This window comes from Pectinophora gossypiella, chromosome 3 (genome assembly GCF_024362695.1).
Source record: "Pectinophora gossypiella chromosome 3, ilPecGoss1.1, whole genome shotgun sequence".
Lineage (NCBI taxonomy): Eukaryota > Metazoa > Arthropoda > Insecta > Lepidoptera > Gelechiidae > Pectinophora > Pectinophora gossypiella.
In genome coordinates, this window is record NC_065406.1 from 10885806 (window position 1) to 10902922 (window position 17117).

At 42.3% G+C, this 17117-nt stretch overlaps 1 protein-coding gene across 1 annotated transcript; it reads right to left on the reverse strand.

The window, feature by feature from the left end:
• Positions 1-41: 41 nt before the first annotated feature.
• LOC126382023 (coiled-coil domain-containing protein 39) lies at positions 42-16963 on the reverse strand. The gene is made up of 24 exons (XM_050031709.1): positions 16700-16963; positions 16486-16594; positions 16167-16314; positions 15674-15831; positions 15157-15276; positions 14887-14988; positions 14488-14679; positions 13900-14025; positions 13376-13465; positions 12704-12830; positions 11786-11874; positions 11612-11709; positions 10316-10445; positions 9782-9976; positions 8951-9090; positions 7882-7957; positions 6954-7113; positions 6219-6384; positions 4891-5038; positions 3724-3899; positions 3245-3297; positions 1991-2109; positions 1090-1114; positions 42-474 (listed from the first exon to the last, which is right to left on the reverse strand). Exons 1-24 carry the CDS (start codon positions 16834-16836, stop codon positions 371-373), a joined length of 2988 nt encoding a protein of 995 aa, XP_049887666.1. The 5' UTR covers positions 16837-16963; the 3' UTR covers positions 42-370.
• Between the last annotated feature and the right edge of the window lie 154 nt (positions 16964-17117).

Genomic DNA, 17117 nt, shown 5'->3' on the forward strand with positions numbered 1-17117 from the left:
TGCGTGTTAATTTTGCTTAATAAAAATGAAACCCATTATAGAAATTGCACATATTTTTATTACGCAATTTAAATCTTTACAAAATGTGACTAGACCTCGAATGTCGTTTGTGACTAGCAAGACTCGATATAAATAATTATGATTACTAGACCATACACTCATCAAACCGATGTCTTCATTTAGATATCGTATTCAAATACACGATTGTAATTTGAGTATAAATTACTTAGCTAATATTAATTTGGCATTTGGTCCCTTTGGTTACAAGTTTCTACTAACTAGGATATACTTTAGCTCTTCAAATACCGCAGTGTTGAAGCCGCATTACAGGCTAGTTGTGACGTCACACATTGATTGATGAACCAGGGTGTTATCGGAACTTGCGCGTTCTCATGACAAGGTTGGACTCTACGATAGGCACCGACTCCTCTAATCCCAGCGTTATCACACGCAGGGAAATTGTGGACCGCCGAGCTGCAAATGTAATCATATTAATTACTCCTAAATCCTAAAAGACCATCATTTCAGGATGGTATTCTCTATTGCAGGGCATCGTAACCTGCTGAGTAAAATCATCATGACCCATCTCTTTGGACAATGGTATGAAAACCTGTAATGTAACCATATGGTAAATCTTCGAATGAATATCAAGAGTAGCTGCCGGCTGTCTTGTTGATGGCTTAGGAATCTGCCGACTCCAATAATGACTTGCAGATTGGGGCGTGACTTGATAAGATAAGAACGTGATTTGCAAATTACAGCAATTAACGATGATATAAAAGGTTTGAATTGATAGAATAAGACTACGTAGAACGCAGTAGTAACTCTTAGTAACTAACGCGTAGTAGCCCCCCCCCCCCCGCACGAATTCGTATCGGGCGCCTACCTCACCCCCTCTGGTTTTTAGCCAGTAAATGGCTGTAGCTGCTAAGGACGAAGAGGGAGAACGCGATCTCTCTGTTTCGCTCGCGCTTACGCGTTAGGCGGTAAACGGTAAGAATGACATTTTTGTAGGGAGTGTCCGGGATGTGCTACAGTTGTAAAAAGTCCTAGGAAAAATGTTAGCGTGCGATTGTGGGGTAAACTTACCTTGTTCGGGTATCTCGTCGACCAACTGAAAAAGATCAGAAGTAGAAATATTTTTCGGATTCCTTTCTTAAACTGGAATAATATGACAGTCTCTCTTAACTTGCTGCACACAGGCGGTGTTATCAGGAATGATCCGGGCCGGATTTGTTAATATGTTAGTTTGTATGCATGCGTTCAAACAGACGAATGCGCTACGGTTTCGTACAATACGCACATCCACCCGCAACGTTCCCGGTCCTGCTTTTGTGTGCATCAAGCGCTTCGAGGAAAATAGATTCGACATGCTGTCCCTTATGAAATCGTAGACAAGTTTTGTCTTGTCATGAAACCCGACAGCGGAATTATGATCTTTCTAACACGATGGGCTAATCACCTATCATCATCATACATACATGGTATAAGAAAACCAGGTAAGCTCAAAAGTGACAGTTAACATTTCAAAGTTAGCCTAGCTGACGTCTTCTGTTGCGTAGCGTTGCTATTTCGTAAATAATAAATAACTTACCCACGATCAATGTTATTTATTTTATTATTAGCAAGGAAATTTTGAACTTTTAGTAAAAGATTTACTAACTCAGTTTTAATGATTTTATATATATTTGACAAGGAATAGTAATTAAATACATTAGTCAGTAATTCACTTAATTTTCAATAATAATTTACGTCCTTGGAATGTTGGAGATAATGGCAGCTTGTCATAGGATTAAGCATCTTGACGTAGGACCATACCTGGTTTTCTTATACCATGATTACATCCATCGGACTTCAAATCAAAAAAGTTTTGGCTCTGTCTATCTCATTGTGGATCAGGGGTCAACGGTCAAAGATAAACTTGTTGAAGTTTTTTTTTTTAATATCGCCGAGTGTTATAAGTGTCTATACAATCAAATGCTATACTTACAGCCTCCTCTTGCACCTTAGCGGCGAGCGTCTTGCGGAAGGAAGCGAGGCGTCGCGTGAACCCACTCGCTTGGCTCACTCCACTGCGATTGGAGTCCGATGATGTCGAGAACACGGATTCTGCGGAATTTGACAGTTCAATACGTCATATCGGGAGTCTCATATCCCCATTTAAACGCGGTAAGAACCCGTTATTATGAGTTTTAATTACGTCAGACAAAATTGGATTTATTTCATCCGAATTTTGAGCTGTAGCGTATAACGAGAATTAGGGCGTTTTCGTACTGATGATGCCGGACTTCTTGATTGACGACGGATCCGAATGGTATGGTAGCTTGTGCACTAAAATTTTTTAATACCCGTCATTTTAGAACTCGGATCGGATAAGAATCGGAGGTAGTGCGATAAGACCCTAATAGCGTACATATGAACATTACTATGAAATATCGGATGGATGTAATGCACAAATGGTTCTACGTCCACTTCGAATCCGTCATTTGACGTACTCGGATCGGATAGGAATCGGAGTAGTATGAAAACGCCATTAAAATGTGTGTGAAAATGCATGGCGGGAAAACGGTTCAGTGAGAGGAGATTGAGTATTAGTTAGTAAATATTACTTAGAATCTTAAACTCCGGAACTAAAGTAGTTACGGCTCTCCAAACCTACGTTTTGCAAAGGATTCAGAGGATTCAAAAGATTCATAGGTCTACCTATGGGTAATCACTTGGGTATTATACCTACACGTTTATAATAGTTTATATCTAAAGTAATTGGAATGATGTCTCTTACGACGCTAATACTTCCCGCTTAGGGGCTTCCGAGTACATCCCGCTTAGGGACAGTACTGAAAAGTATCGGCGTCCGAAGGACGTAATATACGATCCCGACGACCCGATTACTCTAGCCATAGGGGCGGCCAATCAGCACGCGTCACCAAACACTTCAGGACCCGACCCCGCCGGCGTGGTCGAAGATTTCCCTCAATCGGCGCTTATCGCTATCGATCAATTCTTTCAAATATTTTTCCTCTCAGACGACGCCCTGAGCCGAAGTTCGCGCTCAACTGGGCACCCTCAGGTCTTTTGTCTTAAAGTTGTACCGGATGAGAGCCTTCAGCGCTCCCCATTGACCGGCCAAGTAGTTAATGCCATCTGCGGCAAATCTACATTAAGTCACGTCAAAATAAAAAGGTGTAATAAAGTATATTTGTATCTGTTAACGCGACAGGGTTCTAAAATGTATGACACTCACCTTCCATTTCCACCTGAACGTCTTTGAGCGTGGAGGTGGCATCTGACACAATGCTGTGAAGGAAAACATATTACAATGATCCGTAGGTTGAAAGTACTTGTAGATTAATTAGATTACGTAACTTGGGAACTAGTTCATCGCCAATTAAACGTTTTTAAACGTCTGTAATTGGAACATGCGTCCACGCATGCTTGGTCATCATTTCATCAGCATACTTATTTATAAATGTAGAAAGATTTGTTCGCAGTATTACTCTTATTTTCATTCTTTATTAGAAGTAAGATGATCCGTGCTTCGGAAGGCACGTTAAGCTGTTGGTCCCGGTTACTACTTACTGATGTAATTACGTAGTCGTTACATGAGCCCTGTCAGGGGCCTTTGGCGGCTCAATAATAATAACCCTGACACCAGAGTTGATGAGGCTGGTATTCCACCCCACAACCCACACGATAAGAAGTAGACCCCCCCAGGCCACTGACCGCTGTACAAAGAGCTGCAGCCGCCGCTGGTGTCTCGACATGTGCCGCTGTATGTCCGTGCTGGAGACCAGCGCGGCGAAGCGCGAGCGCACGCTCTCCGGCGCCGTGCACACCTCATTTAGTGCGTGCAGGGAGTTGTGCGCAGACTCCGCGTAGTCGCGCACCCATAGCGCCATCTGTTGGACAAGGGGGTTTTGTCCTTTAGCAAAGTTTAGATGGGTTACAAAAATTCAGCTTGCCGCCGCCGCGTCAGAGTACAGACCAGCCAAAATTATGTGGCTGCTTGCCCTTTTCAATATCCACGTTCGAGGCGACCAAGTGCACGGAAGGCCGTACACTCACTACAACATCATAATCTCATCGAACTTTATGCATCACAATGGCTGGGAATGCTCATAATATCACTTTTAACAAATCATCAGTCCAGTGGGCGTGAAGCTCTGAATATTCACCACTTTAGAGACATCCTATCTCAAAACATCTTCACTCCACTCGAATGAATGTATTATAAGTATTTTCATTATCTAACTTAAATAAGAAAACATTTCTAGCATTTCAAGCTCAAGGGATATATATGCAGATACGTGAATAACTATGTTTTTGATATAAACTCACGAATATATCCCAATTGGCTATTCCCAATCCTTTTTTTTGACGTGACTTATTGTAGATTTGCCGCAGATGGCATTAACTACTTGGCCGGACAAATGGGGAGCGCTGAAGACTCTCACCCTGTACAACGTTTAAGACAACATGCCTTAGGGTGCCCAGTTGGACGCGAACCTCAAAATTTGAAAGAATTAATCGTCCCAAGTGAGTCGATAGCGATAAATGCTGATTGAGGGAAATCGTCGACCACGCCGGCGGGGTCGGTATCGTGGTCCAATTCCCAATCCGACGCTTCACCGAGCTATCAGTTAGACCAACGTGATAGGTGGTGAGCCGTATTACCCGCCGTCTGTAATGGTTGAGCCAGCTGTGTTAGCGAAAACTGCACTTAAGATAAAAACTCATATGGAAGTTCGGCACCGGCGCTCCTCGTCTGAGAAGCAAGTCGGTGAACCACAGGAACACAGTGACTTCCGTGACCATGTTTTTGCTGTCGTGAAAAGAAAGGAAACTACACGTAAAGCGTACGACAAATAATTCATATTCATTCGCACTGACCTGGAAGATGCGCCAATCGTCGACCCCCTCGATGAGCTTTTTCGCGCGCTTGGCATTATGTTTGACGATGTCCTTCGCGTTCTGAAGTCGGACCTCCTGTTTCGCGAGGCGGTCGCGCGCGTTTTCTAATTCCGCTTCCGCTTCAGCCCTGAGTTTATTTATTTATTATTACCAGTTCTTATAGCTAATTACATTATTACTATATTTTGTATAAAACGCAATTATAACAGATTTACTTCCATTAATGAGGGACTTTCCAGGCTACGTTCCTTAGAAACAACATAGATGGCGCTGTACAGATTTTCCGTCGTTTAAGCTCCTAATTTCATGGATAACAGACATAATAATATGCATCTTTTATCTTTGCTTTTAGGTATAAATTATGACCTATTTTATTACACCCAGGCATAATTACATCTTCTACCCATTATTAATAATATATATAATTTTATATAATTCTAATAAAATATAATTATAATAATTTTTATGTATGCTTCTGCCATTACGTCGTATTTTGGAATAATTATATATAATGAGAAAACAGGTAATTATCACGTTAAAGCTGTACAACGCCATCTATATCGAAAGTCCCTAATTACGATAAAAGGATTTTCCGCTAGATTACATAAAATATGATAGTGCAAGCGCAAAATATTTAAAATTTATAATTAATTATTATTTGTTTATTATATTATATTAAATGTTAAGTTATAAATATAAATTAATTATTGAAAATAAAACGTGTAAACAACACGTGCGGCTTGCAGCAAACCAACACCTGCACTTGTTTACGACACACGTGGGAGGTATGTAGTGGGGGCAACCCTTATAAGACGGCGAGGCGCGTGAGTTGGATGAAACGTTCGACATAATATACATAACATAAACAACCTAATACGTCTCCCCTCAATCAACCGGAGGGGGTATGGAGCATACTCCACTACGATGCTCAACTGCGGGTTGGTGGAGGCGACATAAAATAAATTTATGTAAAAATTTTCGATTCAAACTGTTAACTATTTTATCAATGGCGGCGAGGTTGTGCTGCCGCCAAAGGATGTTTTTCGGGGTACCGAACAGAGCATAGTACCCCGCTAGTCACAAGCTGCTAGTGTGACTAGGGATCGACGATCCAACGGTGTTATGTTGGAAGTTGTCTTGCTGTGTAAACTTCGATATCGCGTTTCACGACTGCTTAAAGATTGCCTTATTGAATTTGGCGCCATCTGTTGCATGTGGGCGGAACTAGCTGGCCAACTAGTTGGGTCCGCCACATCAACTGAATAGAGAGGTATTTTTGAATTGGAATACAACTTATTGGTACTGACTCGCGCGCAGTGAGCTGCTTGCACTTGTCGGAGAGCGCGGTGAGGCGTGCGCTGGCGTCGCCCACCCGCAGCTCCACGTCCGCTGTGTCCACCTTCAGCACTTTGATCTCGTCACGCATCTCGAAGTAGCGCTGCATCAGGTCGTGTAGCTCCTCCATTTCAGGCGCTGTTGGAGACATTTGATTAGTATTTGATTCATCTGAATGTCCTTGGTTCGAATCCTGATTCAGCATCTTAACCACTGAATTCGGCTTTATAGATGATTGATATCACGTATCCGGGATTTAGGCTGCGTTTCCATAAACGCGGAGCTGTGCGGAGATGAGCGGAGATGTGCAGGAATCGATCAATCACCGTGAGGGAGAGAGTGACTGAGTGTCTTCGTTTTTCACTCTCTCGAACGCTGTGATTGGTCAAATCCGTCCATCACCGCCCATCTCTGCGTCAGTGGAAACCCGGCCTTATGCCTCGAATGAGACAACATAGCAGGCTAGGAGTGGGTGTGTACACTATTCACCTCTGTCTACCCTATCGCGGATACAGGCATGATACTATGTTATGTTAAGGAACAAAGATTTTGTCTTTTGAAACTAATTAATAAATAATTCCTCGTTATCATCGTCCACTGCGTTTATTAACTATGTCCAGCATAAATGCAGCTTTAGTCTACCTGTCGTCGACAAATGCATTAACGTAGGTTATAAAGCACGAAACGGTAAGATTTCTGATAGCTACCATCATCAGAGAGCGGGTTGATGTGGTGCAAGAAGTGTGAATGGGCGGCTGCAACCACCCGCATGGTGGCTTCTAGCGCGGACACGTCGCGCTCACGCCTGGTTATATCAGCGTCCAGGGCCGCGCCCTTCTCACGAAGCTCCGCGCGTTCTGCCGCGAACTACACAAAAAACTATAAATATAAAGATCACATAATATAAAGGACTCATCCTCACCTACTCTGGTCATCATTTTCCGAACGAACGTTTCATAAAATCCATCTTAAGACTTTGTATCAACAGTGGCTGCAACTTGTCTTCTGATTACTTGTGGCTCTGCTCATCGAACTAAGGACTACGGCAGTGAGTTTATGTATTTATCCCGTTGTTATGGAGTCCCCTTGTAGGTAAGCCAGACTGTCAGTCGCTTCTGTAAAAGTTGGACCTGAAAATGTGACAGGTCCGATTTATGACAGCAGCGACTGCCAATCTGGCTATCCAACTCGAAAGGAAAACCAGCACAGGTTAGATAAACCCCAGCAACACTGATAACATAATAGAGTAGTTTCCAACTAGTCAAATCAGTTAGGTACTTTTTACTAAACGTCAAAACATGAAATTACTATGGAATTTGTATGAAAACGCAACTTGTGACGTCATAGGAATACGTGACAAAATGTCGCACTTATTACATTTTCCTTAATTAAAATTCATAAATAAGTTTTTTGTAGATCTGTCTTTATTTAGTAATCAGAATTTCATAATTTATCATTGACCTAGGAAACTATCCTATTATTTTTGAGCCTCCATAGGCTTCTAACATGCTCTCTCATGCACCGTTTGACAGTCTCCGTAAATGGAACCCTCATTGGGAACTGAACAGGCGCGAGTTGTTTCTATTATGTGTCTTATGTTCGCCTGTTTCAATAGTTAACACGTTTCATTTGTACCTTTATCTTGAAGAATGCTACAGACAGCTGCTGCCCAGAATCATCTTTACCAAGTGACGCAATGAAAATATCGTATCTGAAACAAGATAAGAGTTACGGGCCTGAGTTACGTCTGACACTAATTCTATAACAACCTAATGTCGTCTTTAAGCTATATAACATTATTTCATTTCTGCGCTCCCACTATTTCCCTGGCATTTTCCCGTTTTTCAAAGGGTGCGCTTACCTAACCTGAGATTTAACAGATCCGGTTTTTTACAGAAGCGACTGCCTGTCTGACCTTCCAACCCGCGAAGGGAAAACCAGCCCAATACAGGTTAGGTCACATACCTCCGAAAATGCATTTCTCGGGAATGAGGGTTTCCTCACGATGTTTTCTTTCACCGGTGAGCACGTGACAATAATTTATGATCCAAACATGAATTCGAAAACAAATTCGTCAATATTTTTTAGGCCTATGCTGGATTTGAACCTGCGACCTCGAAGTGAGAGGCAAACGTCCCATCAATTGGGCTACCACGGTTCTCATTTCATTTCTGCGCTCCCGAAGTCTGCAAGCGTTTCGAAGGGTAAGTTTAGCCGTTGGTCCCGGCTATAAGCTGTAAATAAACACCTCCACCCGCAGTGGAGCAGCGTGGTGGAGTATGGTCAATATCCCCTCCGGTTGATTGAGGGGAGGCCTGTCTTCAGCAGTAGGTTTTCCTCAGATGGAATTAACGAACGATCTCCGTGGTCCAGTGGTTGAGCGTAGGTCTCACGATCCGGAAGTCCCAGGTTCGATTCCCGGTGGGACATATCACAAAAATTACTTTGTGGTCCCTAGTTTGGTTAGGACATTACTAGCTGATCAGCAGATTGTCCGAAAGTAAGATGATCCGTGCTTCGGTAGGCACGTTAAGCCGTTGGTCCCGGTTACTACTTACTGATGTAAGTAAGTAGTCGTTACATGAGCCATGTCAGGGGCCTTTGGCGGCTCAATAGTAACCCTGACATCAGGGTTGATGAGGTTGGTACTCCACCTCACATCCCACACGATAGAAGAACTAATGGACTCTTACGACATAGGTACCTCTTGATGAGCTGGTCAATGCGCTGCTCTCGCTCGCGGATGTCGGAGCGCAGCTTGCCGCAGTCCTCCAGCAGTGAGCGCTTCTGTACCGTGAACATGTCGCGCCGTGTGCCTATCTCCACCAGTCGCTCGTTCATTGCCTGAACACACATTCAAATATCAATAACATAATCAGAATCAATTCTGCATAATGGGTACAGACGGGTTTTAAGTGTACCAAGCGTAATGGTGGGCTGATAGACATTTCTAGTAGATAAGCAATGACTTCTGAAACTGAAACCTGGTTCGGCTAAAATGACAATTGATTTCATTATTTTATGACAAATAACATTTTAATTCCCATCGACTATATCCCAATTGGGGTAGCCAGAGGTACATCCATCGCAAGATCAACTAAGTACCCAAGCCTTACCGCGCTTTCTGTTAGACCAACGTGATAGGTGCTGGTGTGGCATTTGACTTTACCTATTCCTAAATCAGTTGTACCACTGTTTAGCGTCTTGTAGGGCTAACATGCACAACGTGATAAAAAATATCTCGGTCATTTGTCGATTGGTGCTCATATGTGAACCCAAATAAGTTATGTCGTTCTGTCAAAATAGGAACGAAAATTACGTGCCACGCATGGTTGGGAAAAAACAAACTCTTCTTTGCGAGTCGATGGCGACCGATATTAAATTTTTGCTGACCAATAATTGGCCACGGCATTGTCAGTGGCTTCGTGAAGGTCTTTAATAGTGCAGGTGTTAGGGCATAAAAACAAACTTATCGATTTCGATGAAATTGATTAAATTAAATGTTAGCCCTAGTGGTGTGTGTAGGGGCACTCACGGCGTCGAGGTGCAGCCGCTGCGTGTCGAGCGTGAAGGCCGTGTCCTGGAAGCCGGCCACGGCCCGCGCGGCGTGCGCCACCCGCAGCCGCAGCAGCGCCTCCTCCACGCGCTCGCGCCGCCACACGCCGCGCGCCGCCTTCACCTCCTTGTCGCCGCCTTCCACGTTCAGCAGCGACGTCTTCAGCCGGCTTTGCTGCAAATGGTTAAACTCGTAACACCGAATGTCCTTTTGAAACGCTGACCTGGTTTAAACACGTAATACCGGGTACACGTAACCCGGTACTATGTGTTTTAATTATGATGCTCACCTGGTTGTCAACTATTGTGTTTGGAAATCACGGCTTTACCCACTACTCAGGCACGTTGTATTAAAATTTTGTACCGGATGAGAGCCCTAAGCGCTCCCCATTTGTCAGGCCAAGTAGTTAAAAGCATTTGCGGCAAATCTACAATAAGTCACGTCAAAAAAAAACTTCAACTCGTGCATGTTCGCCAGGTCACGCGTAATGTAGCTTATATTGGGTATACTAACGAGGTTGCAATGCTCGATGTTCTTCTGCTCGAGGTCCCGCGCCAGCCGCCGCATGTCGTCGTGCAGCCGCGCCGAGTGCCGCTCCAACATCGTCACGCGCGCCATGTGGCGGGCACACACGTCCTTCAACCTTTAAATAACATGTCAGGAAGTTTGGTGCGAGTTCAGATGGTTCCGAACATTCCGATATCAAATACATAAACAAGCGGCAAAGAAAGAGGGTAGACAGATTATGAAAATTATGGATCCACCTACTCCACTCCAATCTCATCAGTCATCCCGTGATCATGGCACTTGCAACAGTGTCGAAATATCGGGAGTCTCATATCCCTGATTTAAACGCGGTAAGAACCCGTTATTATGTGTTTTAATTATGTCAAGAAAATGAAACATTTATTTATTTAAATAACACAGTTACATACATATATACTTCAAAGTCACATCTGTATCCATTTTGGGGTGGGCAGAGGCATAAATCATTAGTATGACAACCCATGTCCACTCCAGATATTCTATGAATGGATATATTAAATTGCGCGTTTACCCCTTTAGAGGACATTAGGCTAGTGTCTAACTGAACAAATCAGTTACTTTTTACTAAAGGTCCAAATACGAAATCACTATGGAATTTGTATGAAAAGCAACCTGAGACGTCATTGAAAAACGTGTCAAAATGACGCACTTAATATTACATTTTAATTTATTATATTATATTTAGAAATAAGATAACAGAATTTCATAAATTATCTTTGACCTAGGAAACTACCCTATTATTTCATATACTTAGGTGATAATTCCTATAGAGACTAGTGTAGCCAAATAATCGACTGAATATCGATTAATATTTGATTATTTTCTAAGCCCCTAAATAATCTAAATGTCAAGTCGATCATTATTTAAACACCGTCTAATTTTATTTTAATTAATACCTGTGATTTTCTTATCGCCAGATTAGGAAAGATATCAACTCAGAATCATGTTCTGAATCATCCCCGGTGAGTTACGGTTATTCTGAGTTAATATCAAGTTTTCAAAAAGTATACAATCGAAAATAATTTAAAAAGAACTAAAAACAATCATGGATTTTGCGACGGAAAATACCCACTTGACTTCAACTCAGAATCAAGCCCTGAATCATCCCCATTAGTATGTGTTACGATGTCATTAACACCCTGTATAACAAAACACATACAAAACAACCACTTAACCGCCCACACCGATAGCGAACGCGATCGAAATTAAGCGTAAATAAAGCGAAAAGTCGGGTCTTGAACGTTCCAGTTATAGGCTGGTCACCTGTTTTCCTTTTCCACTAGTTCAGCTGAACAATCGCGCTCCGTCAGGGACCCCTCCATCTCCATGACGCGCGCCCCCAGCGTTTCCACTTGGTAACACTGTAACACCATACAAACTGTTTAACTAAGTGTTTCAAGGGCGAGAACCGTCACAGAAAGCAAGATGAGTACTAACAATGGAGTAAAGACTCTCCTTCTGGGTTTGAAGTTTCTTCTCGATTTCCGCCTGCTTGTTGTCCAGCTTACCCATTACCGCCTTCGCCGCTGTAAAACAAATCACATAACATAAGCTCACGACTATATCCACATTGGGGTAGTCAGAGGTACGGTCACGAGTACTAATATACACTTTGAAACCATGTCACATTCACTTTTTTGACAAATTAAACTGTAAGTCTCATTAAATGTCAAATATGATAGTGCGACAGGGTTCTAAAGTGGATAGATGATATTACTCATGACTGTACATACTTCGCGAGATGAACTAAGTACCCACACCTCACCGAGCTTTCTGTTAGACCAACGTCATAGCTTGTCGAGCCAACTTTTTTTTTTAACGCGAATTATTGTAGATTTGCCGCAGATGGCATTAACTACTTGGCCGGACAAATGGGAAGCGCTGAAGGCTCTCACCCGGTACAACTTTTAAGACAACAGGCCTGAGGATGCCCAGTTGGGCGCGAACCTCGGCTCAGGGCGTCGTGTGAGAGGAAAAATATTATTTGAAAGAATTAATTGACCGTAGCGGGTCGATAGCGATAAGCGCTGATTGAGGGAAATCGTCGACCACGCCGGCGGGGTCGATATTTGGGTCCTGAAGTGTTTGGTGTCGCGAGCTGATTGGCCGCCTCTATGGCTAGGGTAATCGGGTCGTCGGGAGCTATTGGGCGAGAATAGACACAAGATTCACAAGACCGAGAGGAAGACCACCAATGAGATGGAAGGACGACATCGTACGGCACGCAGGATATGTCTGGATGTCGATAGCCCAAGAGTATCGGAAGTGGAAAAACATGGTGGTCCAAAATTGGATATGAATTTAGGCTGACATAGACAGATAGACACGATAAATGCTAGACGGATGCTAGGATACCTTTGATCTGCATGTGGAAGAGTTTCTCCTCGTTCTGCAAGGCGAGCAGTTTCTGTTGCTCTACGAAGGAGCAGTGCATCGCGCGCTGCTGGTTATGGGTCAGGTTGGTGGCGTAGCGCTCCTCGTCCTGTTGTTACCGTACGTAATTCATATTATATTAAACGATAGTACAGCTAAGTTACAGCCCTGGGCATGGTAATTTACAGTTGTAATTATCACACGCACACATACATATATACACGACATCTGTGTTGTCTTAAAACTAATATAATTAATACCAATAGAAATATTTTTTTTTCCTTGTTATCTGCCATCAGTCGCTAGACTATTATCAGATTTGTTCTGTTATTTTCACTGTTTTGAACTATACAGCCAGTGCTGCATTGTCCATTAGTCCGTAAGTACATTCGCACGTTTCAGTCTTTTTATGTCCCAAGAGGATAGAAGGGAATAATAAATAAAAAGAAAAATAGTAAGTAAAACAATTTCTAAAACAAGATATAATGAAGCGATGGCATGCCAGGACAAACCCAAGACGGTTTATTAGTATGTCTGCATCATTCCATGTAGGTATATGTACATTTTGGGTTAATAAAAAATATATATATTCGCTAGTTGATTTTGTTTGTTGACCAAAAACGAATGGTATCTATTAAAATGTTTGTTACTTACGTTCAGCATGCTTTCAAGTTGTTTTGCGCGTATTTCCGATGATTTGGATTGATCTGCTGAGTCTTCCAGCTTCTCTCTTAGATCTCGCATCTAGAACGAAGTTACAGAAAATTACAAAATTACAGATATTTATATGCCGTTTCCATATGGGCACTATTCCTTGAGGTATAACGTCGCTTAGCGTTTAACTTTCTTCAGCGCCTCTCATCCAATAAAATTTACACATACATACATAAGATCACGCCTATTTCCCGTTGGGGTAGGCAGAGACCACGTTCTACCTGACACACCCCTTTCGCTTCTTCCACTCTCATCAGACTTCATGCCCGCCGGTTTAAAGTAGTCTTGACCCGACCTTTCTTTAAAACATCCTGGATCTGAAAGCTGTCTGTACGCCTATAGGCCTTCCTCTTCCAACCCTGCCACTTACACCTATATCATACATCTGTTTCGTAAGTCTACTAACTTCAATCTCTCATTTATTCCCACAAGATACGATACATATTAATAACAAACTGTCATACCCTCTCGTTGACGAGCCGCAGCATGTTGTCTTTCCGTTGCTGCTCCTCCTGCGTTCGCCGGTTCTGCATGTGCAGTTTCTCCACTCTAGTCTGCATGTTGCCCAGCTCACGGTGGAGGCTTTTGACCTGGAACAAATGAACCGCTTATATTAGTACTACACGTACGTTAAGCCGTTCGTCCCGGCAACTAGTTACTAAAGTTGGAAACACAGACACTGATCGCAAGCTGGCTGAATGTCAAGAGTGGCTGGCAAGTATGTATACTGTACTTCTGGAAATTGCATTAAGTATTTATAAAGGTTACGTAAGGACGTAAATTTGATGTTTGTTTGTGCTTTACGCTCTGTAAACGCTCGCAGACGCAGCTTTTAGGGAGTCGTATAGCTGGTGGTGGAGAAAAATATCAAAAGCGCTCATTGCCTAGCTGTCACGCGTAATGCTGGCGTCCTGCAGCTTGCCCAAGGTCCGACATCTGACCGATGCCGTGCGCCATAGTCGTGTTCCGCCTCGATGTTGTTGCCCTTTTACTTTAAGCTCAGGAATTTCGCGCAGGAATGATCTAGAAAACTTGTGTTTGTTCGTAATTACCTCCCCATCTAGCGTAACGTTGGCGTCCTGCAGCTTGGCCAAGGCGACCCGCATCTGGCCGATGCGGTGCGCGATGGTCGTGTTCTCGCGCTCCGCCTCGATGTTGTTACCCTTCTGCTGGTCGAAGAACGACTGCTGCTCGCGACACTGTTCCGCCACGCGCTTCGCTTCCTCTTCCAATACTGCGTAGTCCTGGGGAAAAAATTGGAGATGTTGTGAAACCCATATAAAACACATCAAACATATGAAGATGCTTTAATAAAACATTTAGAGGGACAAGTGTAGATTACCTTCCGCAGATCGGGTAAAGTGGAGGACAATGGGGAAAAATATATTAAGTGAATAATAGTTTATAATCCTTTATCGGAATTAAAAGTTACCAATATCATATAATATTACCTCTCTGATGTGTCTGATGTCCGTATCTCGCTGGCGCAGATTTTCCACTGCAGCCGTCCACATCGACATCATCTGTTTTCTCCGCTCCATCCCTTCTATCACCTGAAATTCAGATCAAAAGAGTAAGTGCACTAAAAAAAATGCAAAAAATGCTACTTGTGCTTGTGATACGACAGTGAAGCGGTTTTCGCACGCTAATCGCGCAACTATAACGAAAAGACAGGCAGGAAAGACCCAGAGACGTCCATTACCCCAGCAGTGTGACGTCACCTGAATGGAGATCCTCTCGCAAGCCCTCTCTTCAGCAGCGAGGTTGGACATCAGCTGCGTGAGCCGCTCATGCATGCGGTCGTGCTCCACTTTCAACTTTTGACGCTGAGTCTCCAGTTCCTGAGGATAATACAACACCATTTTAACTAATAAGAACATTCACATAACACACACACATAGTCTTAAGGAGATTTAGGGTCTTTTCTTAAGCACTATTAAATAAACAGATTCATGATGCGGAATTCTTGAATGGAAACCCTCAACTTAGAAGACTTGTAGGAAACCTAAAATCTTGCTAAAGAAGTCTAGACAGTAGTTGGAAAACACAAAAATATAATCTCCTGGATTAGGTAAACTTAAGATTATTTTTAATAGTAGCCTATTGAATGTTCATCCCTGGCCTGTGCAGCATCTTGCAATCTGTTCCAGTCAGGTTCCTCATTGTCGATGGCCTTGTGAGGTTCAGTTAGATGTCATTCTTAAGAATGCGAATTCAATGTCATCGTCATCTTCCCACCTTGGCCTTGGAGGTGTCCTGCTTGGTGAACTGCTCGATGGCAGTGATGTCTCCGGCGCAGCGATCGAGCGCAGCGCGCCACTCCTGCAAGGCTCCGCGCTCGCCACATACTTCGCTCTTGAGGGTGTCCGCGCGTTTCAGCAGCTTCGCTATCGTGCCTGGGCATTGGTAATTTTGATGTATAAGTTACCTACACACATACATTCACCATATTCATCAGACTACAACTTGCAGACACTTTTGATATGTAGTTGTAACATGGATATGTTGATAAGATCTGGACTGCAGAAAATTCATGTTTAGAAAGACTATCCATGTACTACTCTTAACAACAAAGAGGTCTGAATATGAGTAAAAAACAATGTTTGAAATTTGTTTAAACCGCTAATGAGGTTGTGAGTAGTTTTTAAATAACTTGTTCATCTCTATTTCAAAGGTGTTCACCTCATTTCAGTTAAAACTAGAAGAATCAAAAATAAATATGTCTTTAGACCTTGAAATCGATCAAGGTGGCCATTTAGATCTTTGCTTTTCTTTGTGTATTCGATGATGTCCCGGTCGAGCCTGTCTGCCTCATTGCAGGCCAGCTGTCGGAGCTTAACCTCTTGCTCCATTTGGTTCTTGTGGGCAAACAGGAGACGCTGCAACATAAAAACATTGTATAACAAAGATTTTATCTTTTTCACAAAAAACATTTATTACAAGTAGTCTCACATCTTACATTATCTTAGTTCACTAGTAGTAGTATACATTACATATAACATAGACATACTTCTAAGGCAATCTCTTAATATTCTTTCTTTTATACTTACAGTATTCTCTTGATATTCTGTGAGTACATTATTCTTATACTTGTTGAGATCTTTTCGTTTCTGGTTTTGAAAAATAAGTGCTTCTTTGAGCCGTTGAATTTCATTTTGTCTAAAAAGTTGTAAAATAAAATTAGTAGTTTGTGTATGAACTTGCTTTAACTTAAAAAGTAAATAAACGATAATTAGACATTTTAATGCAATTATGTATTAATACCTGTTTATCAGATTATTCTCCAAATCTTGGTTATCAGGATTTGCTAGGGGAATTCTGGTGCCTTGATTCCATCCTAATTCTTTCAACAATTTATCCATATACCGAGGGACTGTGGGCAGTTTATCGAGTGGATCCATTATTGTAAATATTTCTATCACTAATCATAAATTGATTATAAAACTAATAAAAAGTTACTAAAATAACCGGAAACTATTTGATCAATAAAAATTGTGTCCATCGCAATCGCATCCTCGTCAAATAAACATGCCGCCATTTTTCAAAACAAAAGACAGCTGATTATTATGACATTAGAGATAATTGTAAACCGTAAACTATCGAAAATCGGTTCTTATAACCGTTATTTTCCAGATTAAATATAAATATACTACTATAGCTATCAATCTCATCGACAATCAAC